A 23,260-nucleotide genomic window follows, 5' to 3' on the forward strand; every position below is an offset into this window, starting at 1 on the left:
CTCCCCCCCTCCTCTCTCTCTCCTCCTCTCCCCCCTCCTCCTCTCTCTCCCCCCTCCTCTCTCTCTCTTCCCCCCCCCTCCTCTCTCTCTCTTCCCCCCCCCCTCCTCTCTCTTCCCCCCCCCTCCTCTCTCTTCCCCCCCTCCTCTCTCTTCCCCCCCTCCTCTCTCTTCCCCCCCTCCTCTCTCTCTCCTCCCCCCCCTCCTCTCTCTCTCCTCCCCCCCCTCCTCTCTCTCTCCTCCCCCCCCTCCTCTCTCTCTCCTCCCCCCCCCCCCTCCTCTCTCTCTCCTCCCCCCCCTCCTCTCTCTCTCCTCCCCCCCCCTCCTCTCTCTCTCCTCCCCCCCCCCTCCTCTCTCTCTCCTCCCCCCCCCCTCCTCTCTCTCCTCCCCCCCTCCTCTCTCTCTCCTCCCCCCCTCCTCTCTCTCTCCTCCCCCCCCTCCTCTCTCTCTCTCCTCCCCCCCCCTCCTCTCTCTCTCTCCTCCCCCCCCCTCCTCTCTCTCTCTCCCCCCCCCTCCCTCTCTCTCTCCCCCCTCCTCTCTCTCTCCCCCCCTCCTCTCTCTCTCCCCCCCCTCCTCCTCTCTCTCTCCCCTCCTCCCTTCCCTCTCTCTCCCCTCCTCCCTCCTCCTTTGCTCTTCATTTTTCAGATATTGCCCGGAACCTTTACACAGCGGGTCAGGTGTTCGGAGGGCGCCGGTTGAAAGTGACGCCGATGCCGCGTCCTGATTGGACGGCGAGCCGGAAGCAGGTCCGTGGGCGGGCGGTTCCCCCAGTGCGGAGAGGTGAGTGCGGGGGCAACGGGGACCGAATCTGCGGCTGCGGCTGCGGCCTTGGGGCGGAGACAGGCCGGGGGCCGGCTGGTTGTTGGCCTTCAGTGCATCAGCCGTGGCTCAGTGGGCCGCACCCTCGGCTGTGGGTCCAGGTCCCACTCCAGAAACTTCACATAAAAACCCAGGCCGACACTCCCAGTGCAGTGCTGAGGGAGAGCCGCACTGTCGGAGGTGCCGTCTTTGGGATGAGACGTTAAACCGAGGCCCCGTCTCCTCCCTCGGGTGGATGTAAAAGATCCCATGGCCACTATTTTAAAGAAGAGCAGGGGGAGTTATCCCCGGTGTCCTGGGGCCAATATTTATCCCTCAATCAACATCACCAAACAGATTATCTGGTCATTATCACAGTGCTGTGTGTGGGAGCTTGCTGTGCGCAAATTGGCTGCCGCGTTTCCCACATTACAACAGTGACTACATTCTTTAAAAAAAAAATACTTCATTGGCTGTAAAGCAGTTTGTGAAAGGTGCTATATAAATGCAAGTCTTTTTTTTTTTTAAATCTTTGTTTTGCCTTTGCAAGACTGGCTAATAATTTCCCTTTCACTTAACTCCGCCACCTCCACCAAAACGACGCAAGCCTCAGTACGGTGCACAGTTCTGGTCACCACATTACAGGAAAGATGTGATTGCACTGGAGAGGGTGTAGAGGAGATTTACGAGGATGTTGCCTGGACTGGAGAATTTGAGGAAAGATTGGAGAGGCTGGGGTTGTTTTCTTTGGAACAGAGGAGGCTGAGGGGAAGCTTAATGGAGATGTGTAAAATTATGAGGGGTCGAGATAGAGTGGATAGGACGGACCTATTTTCCTGAGAAGAAAGATCAATAAACAGGGGGCATAGATTTAAAGTGATTGGTAGAAGGGACAAAAGCAAAATACTGCGGATGCTGGAAATCTGAAATTAAAAACAGAAAATGCTGGAAATACTCAGGTGGTCAGGCAGCGTCTGTGGAGAGAGAAAAACAGAGTTAATGTTTCAGATCGATGACCTTTTGACAGAACTGGAAAAAGTTACAGGTTTTAAGCAAGTGCAGGGAAAGGGGGGAGGGGAGTGAAGAACAAAAGGGAAGGTCTGTGATGAGGTGGAAGGTAGGAGAGATTAAATGACAAGTTATGATTGTATTAAGCGAAAGGAGATGATAATGGGACAAGTAAAGAAACAAAAGTTGGGTCGAGAACCAGTGTAAATGGGAATGGCAGAGTCATCAACACCTGCCATGTGGAAAAAGTACGAGCTTATCACAGACCTTCCCTTTTGTTCTTTACACGCCTCCCCCTTTCCCTGTACTTGCTTAACATAGAAACATAGAAAATAGGTGCAGGAGTAGGCCATTCGTAGCCTGCACCACCATTCAATAAGATCATGGCTGATCATTCCCTCAGGACCCCTTTCCCGCTTTCTCTCCATACCCCTTGATCCCTTTAGCCGCAAAGGCCATATCTAACTCCCTCTTGAATATCTCCAATGAACTGGCATCAACAACTCTCTGTGGCAGGGAATTCCACAGGTTAACAACTCTCTGGGTGAAGAAGTTTCTCCTCATCTCAGTCCTAAATGGCCTACCCCTTATTCTGAGATTGTGACCCCTGGTTCTGGATTTCCCCAACATCGGGAACATTCTTCCTGCATCTAACCTGTCCTGTCCCGTCAGGATCTTATATGTTTCTATGAGTTCCCCTCTCATCCTTCTAAACTCCAGTGTATAAAGGCCCAGTTGATCCAGTCTCTCCTCATATGTCAGTCCAGCCATCCCTGGAATCAGTCTGGTGAACCTTCGCTGCACTCCCTCAATAGCAAGAACATCCTTCCTCAGATTAGGAGAACAAAACTGAACACAATATTCCAGGTGAGGCCTCACCAAGCCCCTGTACAACTGCAGTAAGATCTTCCTGCTCCTATACTCAAATCCCCCAGCTATGAAGGCCAACATGCCATTTGCCTTCTTCACCGCCTGCTGTACCTGCATGCCAACTTTCAATGACTGATGAACCATGACACCCAGGTCTCGTTGCACCTCCCCTTTTCCTAATCTGCCGCCATTCAGATAATATTCCGCCTTCGTGTTTTTGCCACCAAAGTGGATAACCTCACATTTATCCACATTATACTGCATCTGCCATGCATTTGCCCACTCACCTAACCTGTCCAAATCACCCTGCAGCCTCTTGGCATCCTCCTCACAGCTCACACCGCCTCCCAGTTTAGTGTCATCTGCAAACTTGGAGATATTACACTCAATTCCTTCAACTAAATCATTAATGTATATTGTAAAGAGCGGGGGTCCCAGCACTGAGCCCTGCGGCACTCCACTAGTCACTGCCTCCCATTCCGAAAAGGACCCGTTTATCCCGACTCTCTGCTTCCTGTCTGCCAACCAATTGTCTATCCACGCCAGTACATTACCCCCAATACCATGTGCTTTGATTTTGCACACCAATCTCTTATGTGGGACCTTGTCAAAGGCCTTTTGAAAGTCCAACTACACCACATCCACTGGTTCTCCCTTGTCCACTCTACTAGTTACATCCTCAAAAAATTCCAGAAGATTTGTCAAGCATGATTTCCCTTTCACAAATTCATGCTGACTTGGACCGATCCTGTCACTGCTTTCCAAATGCGCTGCTATTTCATCCTTAATAATTGATTCCAACATTTTCCCCACTACTGATGTCAGGCTAACCGGTCTATAATTACCCGCTTTCTCTCTCCCTCCTTTCTTAAAAAGTGGTGTTACATTAGGTACCCTCCAGTCCATAGGAGCTGATCCAGAGTCGATAGACTGTTGGAAAATGATCACCAATGCATCCACTATTTGTAGGGCCACCTCCTTAAGTACTCTGGGATGCAGACAATCAGGCCCCGGGGATTTGTCGGCCTTCAATCCCATCAATTTCTCCAACACAATTTTCCGCCTAATAAGGATATCCTTCAGTTCCTCCTTCTCACTGGACCCTCGGTCCCCCAGGACATCCAGAAGGTCATTTGTGTCTTCCTTCATGAAAAATACTCCTCTCTGAAAAATACTCCACCACTCAGCGCGGGGATTTTTTCAGAAACGTTTATCGAATGTTCCCCGCCATTATTTAATGCTGGTCCAGGTGCTTTGAATTACTGAGGACCAATCGCCTTGTCACGTTTGTCTTGTGCCTAGTGTAAAGATGGCATCGCGAGGGAAGAGTGAGACGAGTAAGCTGAGGCAGAACTTGGAGGAGCAGCTGGACAGATTGATGCAGCAGTTACAGGATCTCGATGAGTGCAGGTACGATACGGCAACATTTTTTTGGTTCATTTCCCACTTTTAATTATTCCTCCTCGTCAATTCCCACCAGTGCAAAATGTGCTCTTTGTTGCTGCTGCCATTAATGGGTTATCATAAGAACGTAAGAATTGGGAGCAGGAGTAGGCTATACCTCTTCACTCAGAGGTGGTGAATCTTTGGGATTCCCTGCCCCAGAGGGCTGTGGAGGCTCAGTGGTTGAGTATATTCAAGACAGAGATTGGTAGATTTTTGGATATTAAGGGAATCAAGGGATATGGGGACAGTGCAGGAAAGTGGAGTTGAGGTAGAAGATCAGTCATGATCGTATTAAATAGGGAAGTGGAGTTGAGACCATTATCAGATCAACCATGGTCTTATTGAATGGCAGAGCAGGCTCGAGGGGCCAAATGGCCGACTCCTGCTCCTATTTCTTATGTTCTTATGTTCCTCTGGCTGGGGAGTCTAGAACCAGGGGTCACAGTCTCAGAATAAGGGGTCGGCCATTCATGACTGAGATGAGGAGAAACTTCTTCACTCAGAGGGTGGTGAATCTTTGGGATTCTCTACCCCAGCGGGCTGTGGAGACTCAGTGGTTGAGTATATTCAAGACAGAGATTGGTAGATTTTTGGATATTAAGGGAATCAAGGGATATGGGGATAGAGCAGGAAAGTGGAGTTGAGGTAGAAGATCAGCCATGATCTCATTGAATGGTGGAGCAGGCTCGAGGGGCCGAATGTCCTACTCCTGCTCCTAATTCTTATATTCTTGGTTTTAAGCAGCCTCTTAAATCAGGAGAGAGGTAGAGAAGCTTGCGGTGGGACTTCCAGAGCATGGGACCTCGGCAGCTGAAGGCACGGCTGCCAATGTTGGAGTCTAAGGAAGTGGGCATTCCTCCTCATGTCATTCACATTCTCTTCCTCGTCTCTCCCACCCCCCCTCCCCACCCGCCCCTAATCTTGGGGTGGGGGGGGGACTCTGCTGGAATATCCACAGCAGCAGTGTGCGTCACTTATCAGCTTGGGGACAACTGATGGAACTAATCCCCACGAACCTTCACGTGCTGATACGAGCGACGGCCGTCACTGATACCTGACGCTGAAGGACAGGGGCCATCTCGGTGGGAAGCTATCTGTGCCGAAAAATCCAAACATATTTTCTTGCATCGATTCCAATAGATTACCACACAGTGACAGCGGTAGATAATTAATACCATAAATTTGTGGTGCAATAAAGCTGGGATTGGATAAGGATATAAATTAATTTATATAACGCCGTTCATGACCAACGGACGTCTCGAGGCGCTTTACAGCCAATGAAGTACTTTTGGAGTGTAGTCACTGTTGTAATGTGGGAAATGCGGCAGCCAATTTGCGCACAGCAAGCTCCCACAAACAGCAATGTGATAATGACCAGATAATCTGTTTTTTATTTATGTTGATTGAGGGTTAAATATTGGCTCCAGGACACTGGAGATAACTCCCCTGCTCCTCTTCAAAATAGTGCCTGTGGGATCTTTTACGTCCACTTGAGAGGGCAGACGGGGCCTCGGTTTAACGTCTCAAAACAAAGACGGCACCTCCGACAGTGCGGCACTCCCTCAGCACTGCACTGGACGGTCAGCCTGGATTTTTTTTGTGGTCAAGTCCCACTTGACCCCACAACCTTCTAACTCAGAGGCAAGAGGGTGCTACCCACTGAGCCACGGCTGACACGGAAGGGACAGGAAGAGGAAAAGTGTCCTTTTCTGTCATCCATACAGTACTCGCGGCTCCTTATTGAAAGTTGAAGGGGTCGATGCGTGTGTCTGGAAATCTGTCATGTAGATCTGAAGTTTAACGCACGTTTATCCCTTGATTTATTTTTGTTCCCCATTCCAGGGAGGAACTTGAGCCAGAAGAATATGAAGAAACAAAGCAGGAAACATTGGAACAACTGAGTGAATTCAACGAGTCGCTGAAGAAAATCATGTCTGGCGATATGACGTTAGTTGACGAGCTCAGCGGGATGCAGCTTGTAAGAAATGGAGCGGACGAGTTTGTATTTGTTTCGAGCTGGGGCTGTCCAGCGCAGCAGTCACTGAATCGCACCTGTGTTAGCTCGCTATCCTCCCCTGGGAGATGTTCCTTGCATCAAAAGGTTTAAACCTCGGTGTCAGCTGTGGTTCAGTGGGTAGCACTCTTGCCTCTGAGTCAGAAGGTTGTGGATGAAATTCCACTCCAGAGACTTGAGCACAAAAATCTAGGCTGACATTCCCAGTGCAGTGCTGAGGGAGCGTCGCACTGTCGGAGGTGCCGTCTTTGGGATGAGACGTTAAACCGAGACCCCGTCTGCCCTCTCGGGCAGATGTAAAAGATCCCATGACACTGTTTCGAAGAAGAGCAGGGGAGTTATCCCCGGTGTCCTGGCCAATATTTATCCCTGAATCAACATAACTTAAAAAAAAATAGATGATCTGGTCATTATCACATTGCTGTTTGTGGGAGCTTGCTGTGCGCAAATAGGCTGCCACGTTTCCCACATTACAACAGTGACTACACTTCAAAAGTACTTCATTGGCTGTAAAGCGCTTTTGAGAGGTCCGGTGGTCATTCAGTTACCTGTAGTAATTTCTCCTTTTATAAAAACAGAAAATGCTGGAAATACTCAGCAGGTCAGGAAGCAGTTGGAGTGAGAAACTGAGTTAATGTAACTGGAAGAAGTTGGGGATTTAAGTTTATAAGCAAGCGCACAGCCAAGGGAACACACACGTGCGGTATTTTGCTTTTATTTCCAGAATCTGCAGTATTTCGCTTTTGTAATATCTCCTTTGGCTCGGTATCAATTTATTTCTTGCTGCATTCCTTTGAAGCACCTTGAGACCAACGTTACATTAATCACAGAAATTTACAGCATGGAAGGAAGCCATTCGGCCCATCGTGTCCGTGCCGGCCGACAAAGAGCTATAGCCAGCCTAAATCCACTTTCCCGCTCTGGGTCCGTAGCCCTGCAGGTTACGGCACTTCAAGTGCACATCCAAGTACTTTTTAAATGTGATGAGGGTTTCTGCCTCTACCACCCTTTCAGGCAGTGAGTTCCAGACCTGGGTGAAGAAATTTCCCCTACTTTTTTTGGGGGGTGCGCGGCCCGGTTGCCGTTCCGTCCCGCCCGTGCGCGTAATTAAACATTAGAAAAGCTGTGTGGGACTGATGGAGAGATGCGCAGCTTAGAGCGAACGTTGCCTGGGACATTTATCTACATTAAAGTCGCTATATAAATGCAAGTTTTAACTTAATATTTGTAATTCTCTTTCTCTCTTCCACCCCTGCCTCCCCCCCCACCCCACACTTGTCTCAACAATACCCCAACAGGTTAGTAGCCGGTCTTGTCAGACATGCTCTTTCGAGGCCACAGATTCAGCTGAGATGGAGTTTGAGATTCAGTCTCCCAGTTCACACTTCAGTGCCGCTTGACTGCAGCGGTACGGAAATTGCATGGTGCATTGTGTCTTTCATGTCTCTCTTCATTTCCTTTTGGAGAAGAGATTAACCTCGGCATTTACTGCATTGCAGCTCATTACACAATTGGAACCCAAGTACAAATCGAAGTAGTCTGTGGAGCCAGTTTCTTTTTTACTCAGAAGTATTCGAGCTTTGAAGTCAGTTTTAACTGGTTGAGAATCTCCTCTGTTGGACAGTGCCTTAAGCAGAGATGTGCCTGTAACTGTTCTGCAATTTAACCACTGATTTAATGTTCCGCATTTGTTTTTATTCTCCCCCCCCCAGCAGCTTGTGCTACAAATAGAAAGCAGACCATTTGTTTGAAGACTTGTGTCTCGCTTGGATGTGGTGATTTGATTATGGACAGGATTTGTCTCTGGCTTTATTGACTCGATGCAGGACTGCAGTTTCCTGTTGATACATCTGAGGGGGAGGCGGGGGGGGGGGGGGGAGGGGAATGGGTTACTATGGTTTCCCTGAGTGCATATAGTATCTGTTGATGTATCACCACAAAGCACAAATAAAACTCATCAAGTGGTAATAGGCCTTTCAGCTCAATCATAGCTTTAATTCCTAGCTTCAATGGGTACGGTAGCATAGTGGCTATGTTACTGGACCAGTAATCCAGAGACACGAGTTCAGATCCCACCACGGCAGCTGGGGAATTTAAATTCAGTTAATTAAATAAAATCTGGAATAAAAAGCCAGTGTCAGTAATGGTGACCATAAAACTACCGGATTGTCGTAAAAACCCATCTGGTTCACTGATGTCCTTCAGAGAAGGAAATCTGCTGCCCTTACCCGGTCTGGCCGATATGTGACTCCAGACCCACAGCAATGTGGGCGACTCTGAACTGCCCCCTGAAATTGTAGTTGTACAAGACGGCTCACCGCCACCTTCTCGAGGGCAATTGGGGTTGGGCAATAAATGTTGACTTTGCCAGCAGCGCTTATATCCCGTGAATTAATTTTAAAAAAAGGAATCAGAAGTTGAATTGGAGTAGTCTGTCAAGGCAGCCTGTTGCCGGAGAGTGCATTTACTCACTGAAGCTTGGGAACGTAGCTTCCCACAGTTTTATACACCAGCTCTGAGGGTAATGTTGAACAGAGCTGGAATAAAATGGAAAATTCGATGGGGCGCTTGCTCGCTCGGACTTGCCCTTGAAATGCAGAAAGCAACTCGTACTGAGAGCAAGTTTGGTGGGTGGCTTTAGTGCCAGTGTTCATAGAATCAGAGAACAATTATTACACAGAAGGAGGCCATTCGACCCATCGTGTCTGAGCTGGTCGAAAAAGAGTTACCCAGCCTAATCCCATCTTCCAGCCCATGGTCCGTCGCCCTTTAGGTCACGACTCTTTAAGTGCACATCCAAGTACAGGTTGGACCTCTCTGGTCCAGCACCCTCGGGACCTGACTGGTGCCGGAACACAGAATTTTCCAAACCACGGGAGGTCACACTTACCAATACCTATCAATAGCGCCCAGGCATGTGTGTGTGTGCTGGCAGCCTGTGGGCGGCTCCCTCAGCACCTGCCCACACACTCACTGACTGACAGCCATTCAAGCCAATCGCCCAATACACTCACTGACTGACAGCCATTCCAGCCAATCGCCCAACACACTCACTGACTGACAGCCATTCCAGCAAATCACCCAACACACTCACTGACTGACAGCCATTCCAGCCAATCACCCAACACACTCACTGACTGACAGCTGCTCCAGCCAATCGCTGAACACACTCACTGACTTGACAGCTGCTCCGGCCAATCGCCGAACACACTCACTGACTGACAGCCACTCCAGCCAATCAAAACTTTAAAAAAAAAACCTCCTCTTCCTCAGGCCCAGCTAATGCCGAACCATGGATGTTTCTGGACCAGAGCGGTCCAACCTGTACCTTTTAGTGTGATGAGGGTTTCTGCCTCGACCACCCTTTCAGGCACTGAGTTCCAGACCTCCACCGCCCTCTGGGTGAAGACATTTTTCCTCATCTCCCTCTAATCCTTCTACCAATTACTTTAAACCTACGCCCCCCGGTTGTTGACCCCTCTGCGAAGGGAAACAGGCCCTTCCTATCCACTCTGTCTAGGCCCCTCATGAATTAAATCTCCCCTCAGCCTCCTCTGTTACAAGGAAAACAACCCCAGCCTATCCAATCTTTCCTCATCGCTAAAGTTTTCCAGTCCTGGCATCATCCTCGTAAATCTCCTTTGCACCCTTTCTACTGCAATCACCTTCCTGTAATATGGTGACTAGAACTGCACGCAGTACTCGAGCTGTGACCCAACTAATTTGTATACATTCTAGCATAACCACCCTGCTCTATGCCTCGGCTAATAAAGGAATGTATAATAAATAAGGTGTTGTATACATAACTAGGCGATGTTAAGATTCAGATCCCACACTTGACTGAATAGAGTGAGCTTGGCAGACCTTGGCTGAGTCGTGTGTGAAGTAAACTGTATCCCTTTCATACTGAACCACCCCTCCTATGTGAACTTCAGGTCAGCCAAAACTCGGCAGCCCGTGTCCTAACTCGCACCGAGTCCCAACTCGCACCGAGTCCCATTCACCCATCACCCCTGTGCTCACTGACCTACTTTGGGTGGCAGTGTGAGCTGTGAGGGGGATGCTAAGAGGCTGCAGGGTGACTTAGACAGGTTAGGTGAGATGGCAGATGCAGTATAATGTGGATAAATGTGAGGTTATCCACTTTGGGGGCAAAAATGCAAAGACAGAATAGGAAAAGGGAAGGTGCAATGAGACCTGGGTGTCATGGTTCATCAGTCATTGAAAGATGGCATACAGGTACAGCAGGCGGTGAAGAAGGCAAATGGTATGTTGGCCTTCATAGCTAGGGGATTTGAGTATAGGAGCAGGGAGGTCTTACTGCAGTTGTACAGGGCCTTGGTGAGGCCTCACCTGGAATATTGTGTTCAGTTTTGGTCTCCTAATCTGAGGAAGGACGTTCTTGCTATTGAGGGAGTGCAGCGAAGGTTCACCAGACTGATTCCAGGGATAGTTGGACTGGAGAGACTGGATCAACTGGGCCTTTATTCACTGGAATTTAGAAGGATGAGAGGGGATCTCATAGAAACATACAAGATTCTGACGGGACGGGACAGGTTAGATGTGGGTAGATTGTTCCCGATGTTGGGGAAGTCCAGAACCAGGGGACACCATCTTAGTATAGGGGGAAGGCCATTTAGGACTGAGATGAGGAGAAACTTCTTCACTCAGAGAGTTATTAACCTGTGGAATTCCCTGCCGCAGAGAGTTGTTGATGCCAGTTCATTGGATATATTCAAAGGGAGTTAGATATGGCCCTTACGGCTAAAGAGATCAAGGGGTATGGAGAGAAAGCAGGAAAGGGGTACTGAGGGAATGATCAGCCATGATCTTATCGAATGGTGGTGCAGGCTCGAAGGGACGAATGACCTACTCCTGCACCTATTTTCTATGTTTACATTGGCTCCCGGTTAAGCGATGCCTGGATTTCAAAATTCTCATTCTTGTTTACAATTCCCTCCATGGCCTCGCCCCTCCCTATCTGTGTAATCTCCTTCAGCCCCCCACCCCCGCAATGTCTGTGCTCTTCTAATTCTGCCCTCTTGAGCATCGCTGGTTATAATCGCTCCTCCATTGGTGGCCGTGCCTTCAGCAGCCTAGGCCCTAGGTTCTGGAATTCCTTAAGCCTCTTCCCCTCTCTTTCCTTCTTTAAAAGGCTCCTTAAAACCTATCTCTTTGACCAAGCTTTTGGTCATCTGCTGTAATTTCTTCTTATGTGGCTCGGTGTCAAATGTATTTGTTTTTTTCTTAAAACACTGCTGTGAAGCGCCTTGGTATGTTTTACTGCGTTAGAGGCGCTATATAAATACAAGTTGTTGAGAATGGCTTTGGAGCTGCGCCAACCCAATCTCACAACTAAATGCAGATTATTTCCTCGTGCAATATTTAATGTAAACCGTTGCATGGAATCTTATTTCTGGGACTGTGAGAAGATTGCATTGGCGCGCCTCATTTGTGTTTGCTTTCATAAGAAGATAAGAAATAGGAGCAGGAGTCGGCCATTTGGCCCCTCGAGCCTGCTCCGCCATTCAATAAGATCATGGCTGATCTGATCATGGACTCAGCTCCACTTCCCTGCCCATTCCCTATAACCCTTTACTCCATTATCGCTCAAAAATCTGTCTTATCTCCGCCTTAAATATATTCAATGACTCAGCCTCCACAGCTCTCTGGGGCAGAGAATTCCATATTTACAACCCTCTGAGAGAAGAAATTCCTCCTCATCTCCATTTTAAATGGGCGGCCCCTTATTCTGAGACTATGCCCCCGAGTTTTAGTTTCCCCTATGAGTGGAAATATCCTCTCTGCATCCACCTTGTCAAGCCCCCTCATTATCTTATACGTTTCGATAAGATCACTTCTCATTCTTCTGAACTCCAGTGAGTAGAGGCCCAACCTACTCAACCTATCCTCATAAATCAACCCCCTCATCTCCGGAATCAGCCTCATGAACCTTCCGAGGCAGCCTTGTTAAAGCTTATGATTTTTTTTTTCCTTCTCTTTGGCAGGCAATCCAAGCAGCTATTAGTCAGGCCTTTAAGACTCCAGAGGTTATCCGAATGTTTGCAAAGAAACAGCCCGGACAGCTGCGGACTCGACTGGCAGAGGTAAGCGCCCCACCGTGATGCTGATTAATCTGCCAAAGAGTGCCGTTGTACCGCTGGTAATTCTGAATACAAAGCAAGGAGGTTAGAATCAAGGCAGATGGTGTGGCAGATGAAGATTATTCAATATTTGCCCACCATGGTATCATTCTTTTAACCCTTTTCAGCCCTGTACTAATTTGACTGTTACAAAATAATATGGCAAGGTTACATTCTTCAGTCCCTGTGGATAATGTTAATTAAAAGGGGGGAGTGTATCGGGGTACAGTCGCATAGTGGTTGTTACTGAAACAGTAATCTAGAAGCCTGGACTAATGATCCGGAGACATGAGTTCAGCAGCTGGGGAATTTAATTTCAGTTAATTAGATAAAAGAATCTGGAATAACAAGCTAGTAACCCGTCTGGTTCAGTGATGTCCTTTAGGGAAGGAAATCTGCCATCCTGTCTGTGGCTCCAGAGCAATGTGGTTACCCTCTGAAATGGCCCAGCGAGACACTCCGTTGTACCAAACCACACGACAAAGTCAGCACTGTGGGAGCACCTTCACCACACGGACTGCAGCGGTTCAAGAAGGCGGCTCACCACCACCTTCTCCAGGGGCAGTTAGGGATTGGAAAATAAATGCTGACCTTCCCACCCCCCCCCCCCCCCCACCCCACACACACACACACACACACACACACACACAAACACACACACATGTGCACACATCCTGGAAATGAATTTTTAAAAATCAATTATAAAATATCTTGCATTTTTGAGTGTTCATTATTTTCCACAACCTTTTTATTCATGTGGTTGAGGAGCTCTTGGAGATGGCCAACTAACAGATATTTTATTTCAGTGTATGTGAAGCTCTTTTAAGGACCGCGTATAGTAGCTGGCATTGACTTGTGTTGCTGATTCGGAATTTTATTTATCTTCTCCCCCCCCCCCCGCCACCGGCCAATTTTCACCCCTCATCGCCTGCTTGGGGCTGCCTCTTGGTTTAAAGCCGCACTCGGAGTACTGTGTTTGGTCTCCGTATTTAAGGAAGGATATACTTGCATTGGAGTCAGTTCAGAGAAGGTTCACGAGGTTGATTCCTGAGATGAAGGGGTTGACTTATGAAGATAGGTTGAGCAGGTTAGGCCTATACTCATTGGAGTTTGGAAGAATGAGAGGTGATCCTATTGAATCATATAAGATTCTGAGGGGGCTTGACAAGGTAGATGTGGAGAGGATGTTTCCCCTCGTGGGGGAATCTAGAACTAGGGGGCATAGTTTCAGAATAAGGGGTCGCCCATTTAAAACGGAGGTGAGGAGGAATTTCTTCTCTGAGGGTTGTGAATCTGTGGAATTCTCTGCCCCAGAGAGCTGTGGAGGCTGGGTCATTGAATATATTTAAGGTGGAAATAGACAGATATTTGAACAATAAGGTAGAGAAGGGAGAGAAGGGTTATGGGGAGCGGGCAGAGAAGTGGAGTTGAGGCCAAGGTCAGCTCAGCCATGATCTTATTGAATGGCGGGGAAGGCTCGAGGGGCCAAATGGCCGACTCCGGCACCTATTTTTTTATGTAAAGCAGCTGATCACCCTCTAGTTCCTTGGCAAAGTCGCTATTCTTCCTGCGTATTGGTTGGTGATCCAGTCGTGTGAGGCCGGATCCAGCCCCTGCTTGATGCCTATCCAGGCACCTTTTCCAGTTTGGGTCACTGGATAGCGGTTTGAGCGATAACCTCCAGCTGGTTTTCCCCTCCATTGGGGAAGGATGCTCAGACCAAACTGTACCATCGCAGCTCCGGCACTGACTAGGGGAGCGAAATTGCCCCCCTGCCCCGTTTCGAAGCATTAACCTTCCGGGGCCAGGATATTTATTGCCCGGCCTGGAGGTTCCGCCCGCTGGCGTGGAATCCGACCCTTCCGCCCCTTCTGGAATGTCGGCGCTTAAAGGGGAGGTGCCGCAGCGTGCTCTGCAGTCCCTTAGGTGGCCACCAGGGAGGCCCTCGACCGGGCCCAGCAGCCCGGCACCCATAATGGAGTGCTGGGCTGGAGGATGGTGGCCCGGTTGAGGCTCGGGCCGACAGAAGAGTCGGCTGACAGAGAAATATGGCGGCCCGAGGCGAAAATGGCCTCCCCCCTTTAAGGGGACCTCCGTCGACCGATGTCCGCCGGGGTACGGCGCTACCGGCACAACATCCCCCTCCCCCCCCCCCCCCCCCCCCTGTCCCCCCACAAAAGTCCGGGACAATTTCCCTGGGGGTGCTATTGACCTCTTCCCCCGGGCGATAACCTCGTCGTGGCCCCCCGGAAGCGCTAATGCGGCGATTTTTAAAAAAAGTCAGTTTCGTCCCCAAAGACTCGAACCTTGCTCCTTCGAGTCTGTGTCGGTCAGTCGCACATTTCGTTGCCAATTGGGCTGCAGGGGGGGAGATCCAGAGATTCTTTTTGGTAGCCACTCTCAGGAAAATAGGCATGTATTTTTGAAAGATGCAGTGCCCACAATGTCGGTGTGAAATAACTGCAATAAATATTTCTTTTTAACAAAAAAAAATCCAGGTTTGATATTGCTATGTTCCTTCAGATGGAGAGAGACGTAATAGTTGGGAAACTGCCCAGGGATGTCTACACACAGCAGAAGGTTGAGGTGCTTACAGCCCTGAGGAAGCTGGAAGAAAAGGTAAGCAGGCCAAGACGAATGTTAAAGGACTGGCGATATGGTAAAGATTGCTGAATCTGAGCAATGCTGTGATTGTGGCATGTTGTCGGGTGATGACTCGTCCCTGTGATGGAATATATAAGCTAGCGCTGCCCTGCAGCATGTGATTCTGGGCTGGTTGTGGGACTAATGTTCTGACATTTCATTTAGCTCTCGCCTGAGGGAGAAGCTTTTCTCTCCGCAAATGCGACTGCGACGCTCAGTCAGTTTGAGAAAGTGTCCAGAGACCTCGGTAAGTTAATCAAAGTGTGCGAGTGTCATAACCACATCATTAAACCTTGCAGCTTAGTTGCGACAAATTTCAACGTATACTGGAACCGCGCAGTTCAAATTTTATTTCATTTAAATGGTTATTTTGCTGAGTTTTTTTTTTCTTGCTAACTTCCCCGCTTTTTTTTCTTTCAGGTGAGACGTTAACCCGAGGCCCCGTCTACTATCTGAGCTGGACGTAAAAGATCCCATGGCACTATTTCGAAGAAGAGCAGGGGAGTTATTCCCGGTGTCCTGGCCAATATTTATCCCTCAATCAATGTAACAAAACCAGATTATCTGGTCTTTATCCCAAGCTGTGTGTGGGAGCTTGCTGTGCGCAAATTGGCTGCTGCGTTTCCCACATTACAACAGTGACTGCACTCCAAAAGTACTTCATTAGCTGTATAGCGCTTTCAGACATCCGATGGTCGTGAAAGGCGCTATAGAAATGCAGGTTCTTTCTGTCTGTCACTATGTGTGCGTGTATGTGTCTCTCTCTCTCTCTCTCTCCCTCCCTCCTTTCTCCTCCCTCCCTCTCACTCGCTTTCCCGCTCGCGTTCTCGCTCTCGCTCTCGTTCTCTCTGTCTGCTTCTCTGTCTCTCTGTCTTTCTCTCTGTCGCTCTCTCTCTGTCGCTCTCTCTCTGTCGCTCTCTCTCTGTCGCTCTCTCTCTGTCGCTCTCTCTCTGTCGCTCTCTCTCTCTGTCGCTCTCTCTCTGTCGCTCTCTCTCTGTCGCTCTCTCTCTGTCGCTCTCTCTCTGTCGCTCTCTCTCTGTCGCTCTCTCTCTGTCGCTCTCTCTCTGTCGCTCTCTCTCTGTCGCTCTCTCTCTGTCGCTCTCTCTCTGTCGCTCTCTCTCTGTCGCTCTCGCTCTGTCGCTCTCGCTCTGTCGCTCTCGCTCTGTCTCTCTCTTGCTCTCTCGCTCTCTCGCTCTCGCTCTCTCCTTGCTCTCTCGCTCTCTCGCTCTCGCTCTCGCTCTGTCTCTCTCTCTCTGCTCTTGAAGACATTGAGAGTATAATCGTGTGCGGTTTCTCTGGTGCCAGGTGCACCCCTCGAGCCCGTACCAAGTGGTCGGTAGTCACGGAAAGCCTTCACCGTGTCAACAGATTATTCTGCTGCGGAAGTGTCCCAAGTCCAATTCTGTCTTCACGTGACATTCACGTTCCCGGCAAGGGCTGTTGGATGGTGATGAAGAGCAGTGTTCCTCGCCAATCTTCCCCTCCCAAAACTAACTGTAACGTAAAAAAAGACATGCATTTATACAGTGGCTTTCACCGGACGTCTCAAAGTGCTTTACAGTGGAGTGCCATCACTGTTGTAATGTGGGAAACGCAGCAGCCAATTTGCACACAGCAAGCTCCCACAAACATCAATGTGATAATGACCAGATAATGTGTTAATGTGATGTTGATTGAGGTATAAATATTGACCCAGGACACTGGGGATAACTTCTCAGCTCTTATTCGAAATAGTGGCCATGGGATCTTTTACATCCACGTGAGAGGGCAGAAGGGGCCTCAGTTTAACGTCTCATCTAAAAGACGGCACCTCCGACAGTGCGACGCTCCCTCAGCACTGCACTGGAGTGTCAGCCTGGGTTTATGTGCTCATCCCTGGAGTGGGACTCGAACCCACAATCCTCTGACTCGGAGGCGAGAGAGAGTGCTACCCCCTGAGCCACGGCTGACATCCCTATTCCGACGCCTCCCCCCGTTCCAGCTGAGAACAACAAACTCAACTGGGGGTGAAAGCAGGTTTAGCGAGCCGGGACAGTGAGCTTCAGTGGGCTAGTGAGCTGCAGGGATATTGACGTCCAGCCCGCACAGGCACGCCGTGCAGGAGGAATATCCAACTGTTGCCGCTCCTAATTACGGACTCCACTCAGGGTTTCAGACTGACACTTTGTCGGCGATGCTGTCTGTCATGGACGAGCAGTCTGTGATGTTTCCTCAAAAAAATAATTGGTCATTTCTGTAGCGAAAGCTCTGTCTTGTCGAGCTTGATTTATTTCTTCCGAAAGCAAACACCACAAAAGACAGAACTGTCACAAAAAGACTAATTCTTAACCCATATCCCTCTCCTTGAGGCTGGTAAATAACACTGCATGTACGAATGCTTCAAATATGTGGAGACGCCACAAAGGGTCACCATTTTTCCACATTTCCATTAACAAATCAAAGGCTAGAAATGGTGATTTTATGAAATGCTTAATTATCAATTAATAACGATGTGTAACTAGGGGGCATAATTTCAGAATAAGGGCCGCCCATTTAAAACTGTAATGAGGAGGAATTTCTTCTCTCGGAGGGTTGTAAATCTATGGAATTCTCTGCCCTAGAGAGTTGTGGAGGCTGGATCAGTGAATATATTTAAAGCGGAGATGGACAGATTTTTGAACAATAAGGGAGTCAAGGGTTATGGGGAGTGGGTAGGGAAGTGGAGTTGAGGCCAAGATCAGATCAGCCATAGAAACATAGAAAATAGGTGCAGGAGTAGGCCATTCGTCCCTTCGAGCCTGCACCACCATTCAATAAGATCATGGCTGATCATTCACCTCAGTACCCCTTTCCTGCTTTCTCTCCATACCCCTTGATCCCTTTAGCCGTAAGGGCCACATCTAACTCCCTCTTGAATATATCCAGTGAACTGGCATCAACAACTTTCTGCAGTAGAGAATTCCACAGGTTAACAACTCTCTGAGTGAAGAAGTTTCTCCTCATCTCAGTCCTAAATGGCTTACCCCTTATCCTTAGACTATGTCCCCTGGTTCTGGACTTCCCCAACATCGGGAACATTCTTCCTGCATTTAACCTGTCCAGTCCCGTCAGAATTTTATATGTTTCTATATGATCCCCTCTATTCCTTCTAAACTCCAGTGAATACAGGCCCAGTCAATCCAGTCTCTCCTCATGTGTCAGTCCTGCCATCCCGGGAATCAGTCTGGTGAACCTTCGCTGCACTCCCTCAATAGCAAGAACGTCCTTCCTCAGATTAGGAGACCAAAACTGCACACAATACTCAAGGTGTGGTCTCACCAAGGCCCTGTACAACTGCAGTAAGACCTCCCTGCTCCTCTACTCAAATCTCCTAGCTATGAAGGCCAACATACCATTTGCCGCCTTCACCGCCTGCTGTTACCTCCATGCCAACTTTCAATGACTGATGTACCATGACACCCAGGTCTCGCTGCACCTCCTCTTTTCCTAATCTGCCGCCATTCAGATAATATTCTGCCTTTGTGTATTTGTCCCCAAAGTGGGTAACCTCACATTTATGCACATTATACTCCATCTGCCATGCATTTGCCCATTCACCTAACCTGTCCAAGTCACTGCAGCCTCTTAGCGTCCTCCTCACAGCTCACACCGCCACCCAGTTTAGTGTCATCTGCAAACTTGGAGATTTTACAATCAATTCCTTCATCCAAATCCCAGCACTGAGCTCTGCGGCAACCCACTAGTCACTGCCTGCCATTCTGAAAAGGACCCGTTTATCCCGACTCTCTGCTTCCTGTCTGCCAACGAGTTCTCTATCCACGTCAGTAAATTACCCCCAATACCATGTCCTTTGATTTTGCACACCAATCTCTTGTGTGGAACCTTGTCAAAAGCCTTTTGAAAATCCAAATACACCACATCCACTGGTTCTCCCTTGTCCACTCTACTAGTGGTCAAAAAATTCCAGAAGGTTTGTCAAGCATCATTTCCCTTTCATAAATCCATGCTGACTTGGACCGATCCTGTCACTGCTTTCCAAATGCGCTGTTATTTCATTTTTAATAATTGATTCCAACATTTTCCCCACTATTGATATCAGGCTAACCGGTCTATAATTACCTGTTTTCTCTCCCACCTTTTTTAAAAAGTGGTGTTACATTAACTACCCTCCAGTCCATAGGAACTGATCCAGAGTCGATAGACTGTTGGAAAATGATCACCAATGCATCCACTATTTCTAGGGCCACTTCCCTAAGTACTCTGGGATGCAGACTATCAGGCCCCGGGGATTTATCGGCCTGCAATCCCATCAATTTCCCAACACAATTTCCCGCCTAATAAGGATATCCTTCAGTTCCTCCTCCTCACTAGACCCTCGGTCCCCTAGTACTTCCGGAAGGTTATTTGTGTCTTCCTTCATGAAGACAGAACCAAAGTATTTGTTCAACTGGTCTGCCATTTCTTTGTTCCCCATTATAAATTCACCTGAATCCGACTGTAAGGGACCTACGTTTGTCTTGACTAATATTTTTCTCTTCACATATCTATAGAAACTTTTGCAGTCAGTTTTTATGTTCCCGGCAAGTTTCCTCTCATACTCTATTCCCCTCCTAATTAAACCCTTTGTCCTCCTCTGCGGAATTCTAAATTTCTCCCAGTCCTCAGGTTTGCTGCTTTTTCTGGCCAATTTATATGCCTCTTCCTTGGATTTAACACTATCCCTAATTTCCCTTGTTAGCCACGGTTGAGCCACCTTCCCCGTTTTATTTTTACTCCAGACAGGGATGTACAATTGTTGAAGTTCATCCATGTGATCTCTAAATGTCTGCCATTGCCTATCCACCGTCAACCCTTTAAGTATCATTTGCCAGTTTATTCTAGCCAATTCACATCTCATACCATCAAAGTTACCTTTCCTTAAGTTCAGGACCCTAGTCTCTGAATTAACTGTGTCACTCTCCATCTTAATAAAGAATTCTACCATATTATGGTCACTCTTCCCCAAGGGGCCTCGCAAAACAAGATTGCTAATTAGTCCTTTCTCATTACACATCACCCAGTCTAGGATGGCCAGCCCTCTAGTTGGTTCCTCGACATATTGGTCCAGAAAACCATCCCTAATACACTCCAGGAAATCCTCCTCCACCGTATTGCTTCCAGTTTGGATAGCCCAATCTATACGTAGATTAAAGTCGCACATGATAACTGCTGTACCTTTATTGCACGCATCCCTAATTTCTTGTTTGATGCTGTCCCCAACCTCTACTACTGTTTGGTGGTCAGTACACAACTCCCACTAGTGTTTTCTGCCCTTTGGTATTCCGCAGCTCCACCCATACAGATTCCACATCATCCAAGCTAATGTCCTTCCTTACTAATGCGTTAATTTCCTCTTTAACCAGCAATGCTACCCCACCTCCTTTTCCTTTCCGTCTATCCTTCCTGAATGTTGAATACCCCTGGATGTTGAGTTCCCAGCCTTAGTCACCCTGGAGCCATGTCTCCATGATGCCAATTATATCATATTCATTAATTGCTGCCTGTGCAGTTAATTCGTCCACCTTATTACGAATACTCCTCGACTTGAGGCACAGAGCCTTCAGGCTTGTCTTTTTAACATACTTTGCCCTTTTAGAATTTTGCTGCAATGTGGCCCTTTTTGGTTTCTCTGCCCTCCACTTTTACTTTTCTTCTTTCTATCTTTTGCTTCTGCCCCCATTCTACTTCCCTCTGTCTCCCTGCATTGGTTCCCATTCCCCCTGCCATATTAGTTTAACCCCTCCCCAACAGCACTAGCAAACACTCCCCCGAGGACATTGGTTCCAGTCCTGCCCAGGTGCAGACCGTCCGGTTTGTACTGGTCCCACCTCCCCCAGAACCGGTTCCAGTGTCCCAGGAATTTGAATCCCTCCCTTCTGCACCACTCCTGAAGCCACATATTTATCTGAGCTATCCTGCGATTCCTACTCTGACTAGCACGTGGCACTGGTAGCAATCCCGAGATTACTACCTTTGAGGTCCTACTTTTTAATTTAACTCCTAGCTCCCTAATTTCAGTTTGTAGGACCTCATCCCGTTTTTTACTTATATCGTTGGTACCTATGTACAGCACGACAACTGGCTGTTCACCCTCCCCCTTCAAAATGTCCTGCAACCACTCCGAGACATCCTTGACCCTTGCACCAGGGAGGCAACATACCATCCTGGAGTCTCAATTGCGGCCGCAGAAACGTCTATCTATTCCCCTTACAATCCCCTATCACTATAGCTCTCCCACTCTTTTTCCTGCCCTCCTGTGCAGCAGAGCCACCCACGGTACCATGAACTTGGCTGCTGCTGCCCTCCCCTGATGAGTCATTCCCCCCCAACAGTACCCAAAGCGGTGTATCTGTTTTGGAGGGGGATGACCGCAGGGGGCCCCTGCACTACCTTCCTTGCACTGCTCTTCCTGTTGGTCACCCATTCTCTACCTGCCTGTGTAACCTTTACCTGCGGTGTGATCAACTCACTAAACGTGCTATTCACGGCATCCTCAGCATCGTGCATGCTCCAGAGTGAATTCACCCGCAGCTCCAGTGCCGTAATGCGGTCTGTCAGGAGCTGCAGCAGGATACACTTCCCGCACATGTAGTTGTCAGGGACACTGGAAACCTCCCTGACTTCCCACAGAGCGCAGGAGGAGCATGACACGTGTCCGAGCCATGATCTTATTGAATGGCGGAGCAGGCTCGAGTGGCCAAATGGCCGACTCCTCCTATTTATTATGTTCTTTTGTAACATGTACACCTTGACCTTTCCAAATAATTTAAGCTTGTTTCTGAAGATAGAAAGTACACCGGTCAAAAAATGAAAGTGGTGATACATTTTGTTGGGTGTATTTACATGTGAAAATTAGATATAAATAGAGAACAGACTTGTCAACTAAAACTGAAAAATTGTACAACTTGGCCAGTGAAGCTGTAATTTTGCGTTGGTTAATATTATGTGACCGATATAACCTTATTTACATATGCTGTAGAAGAAAAGCGTGTCCTGACAGACAGTCCAGTGTTGCAGTTGCTATTTATTCACATCTGCGCTGAGCTGCTGGTCTCGGCTGCTCGCCAGGCAAAGATCAGATGCTAACCTGCAGTGCGGGACGAGGGGGGGTATGGGCACATCCCCCCCCCTTCCCCCCCCCCCCCCCCAATGTCATTGCAGTTGGCTCAAAGCAGAAGTGGCAGAGGTCTGGGCCAGTTGCCCAGTCAGTCCTCTGGCCTCAGCTGGTGGAAATGCCCCTGGAGACCGAGTGAGAGCGGAAGATGATGAAGGGGTTCAGATCCACCCCCCCTCCCCCAAACCCCCCAAAAGTGAGGAAGCAAGAGTTGGGAGGGGGGAGTACCTGAGCTATATGGAATGTTATGTGGATTTAATATGCAGCAAACTACAATCGGAGATTTTAAAGTAGTTGGTAGATGGATTAAAGGGGAGATGAGGAAAGATTTCTTCACCCAGAGGGTGGTGGAGGTCTGGAACTCACGGCCTGAAAGGGTGGTAGAGGCAGAAACCCTCACCACATTTAAAAAGTACTTGGATGCGCACTTGAAGTGCTGTAACCTACAGGGCTACAGACCAAGAGCTGGAAAGTCGGATTAGGCTGGATAGCTCTTTGTCGGCCGGCACAGACACAAAGGGCCGAAATGGCCGCCTTCTTCTGTGTCGTAATTTTCTATGATTTCTATTCTATGATCACTACAATAAGAAAATGTGTTTTTTAAACTTGCAGGAAGTGGAGATAAGGTCCTTGCTCTCGCCAGTTCAGGAGTGGAAGTCACAAAGAAGTGAGGAGAGACCTGCCTTCCCATTGTCCAGTTAACATCCTGTTTTCTTTGTTTACATTTTAATGTCCGGTTTGTTTTTTTTGTTTGGATCTAACTAGAATGTAAAATCGGAATAGAACTTTGTATATATGTTATTTTGTACGCTCAGCCTTTCCAACTCGTTCTGTAAGTTATCAGGCTTTAAACACTCAGTGCAGCATCTTGAATTTTTTTCTTTGTAAAGTCAAATCCTCGTCTCCGTGTATCTCGTTCGTTCTTTCTCTCCAAATCTGGATAAACCGAGCTTGTGTTCCGACTTTGTCTCTTGCCGCTCAGTGATTGTAAGCAGGTAATTACTGGGCTAACAAGAATTTGACCAGGTCAATTTTGAAAGTTAATGAACGGGCCGTTGAATTTGCCCATATTTAAGACTAGGTCTGTTTTTGTTGTGTGGGAGGCATTGAGGAAAAATAGATTTCATCGAAATCATAGAAATTTACAACACAGAAGGAGGCCATTTCGGCCCATTGTGTCCGCGCCGGCCAACAAAGAGCTATCCAGCC

At 48.3% G+C, this 23,260-nt stretch overlaps 1 protein-coding gene across 3 annotated transcripts; it reads left to right on the forward strand.

The window, feature by feature from the left end:
- The first annotated feature begins 681 nt into the window (after positions 1–681).
- On the forward strand, positions 682–23,013 carry lzic (leucine zipper and CTNNBIP1 domain containing). 3 transcript variants are annotated; one of them, XM_070860524.1, is made up of 7 exons: positions 683–777; positions 3,976–4,083; positions 5,962–6,097; positions 12,142–12,240; positions 14,800–14,895; positions 15,085–15,166; positions 22,664–23,013. In XM_070860524.1, the coding sequence occupies exons 2-7, from the start codon at positions 3,983–3,985 to the stop codon at positions 22,720–22,722; spliced, it is 573 nt and encodes a 190-aa protein (XP_070716625.1). In that variant the 5' UTR covers positions 683–777; positions 3,976–3,982; the 3' UTR covers positions 22,723–23,013. The 3 variants fall into 3 exon arrangements, with proteins under 3 accessions (XP_070716627.1, XP_070716625.1, XP_070716626.1); XM_070860525.1 differs by lacking the exon at positions 683–777 and adding an exon at positions 1,861–2,670; XM_070860526.1 differs by lacking the exon at positions 15,085–15,166 and having other exon boundaries at positions 682–777.
- The last annotated feature ends 247 nt before the right edge of the window (positions 23,014–23,260 follow it).

Source organism: Pristiophorus japonicus, chromosome 18 (genome assembly GCF_044704955.1).
Source record: "Pristiophorus japonicus isolate sPriJap1 chromosome 18, sPriJap1.hap1, whole genome shotgun sequence".
Classification (NCBI taxonomy): domain Eukaryota; kingdom Metazoa; phylum Chordata; class Chondrichthyes; family Pristiophoridae; genus Pristiophorus; species Pristiophorus japonicus.

Excerpts from the sequence above, each read along its gene's own strand:
- lzic (XM_070860524.1), top strand. The coding sequence starts at position 3,983 with ATGGCATCGCGAGGGAAGAGTGAGACGAGTAAGCTGAGGCAGAACTTG. Across the intron at positions 6,098-12,141 it reads AGCTCAGCGGGATGCAGCTT|GCAATCCAAGCAGCTATTAG; the intron begins GTAAGAAATGGA and ends TCTCTTTGGCAG. Across the intron at positions 12,241-14,799 it reads TGCGGACTCGACTGGCAGAG|ATGGAGAGAGACGTAATAGT; the intron begins GTAAGCGCCCCA and ends ATGTTCCTTCAG.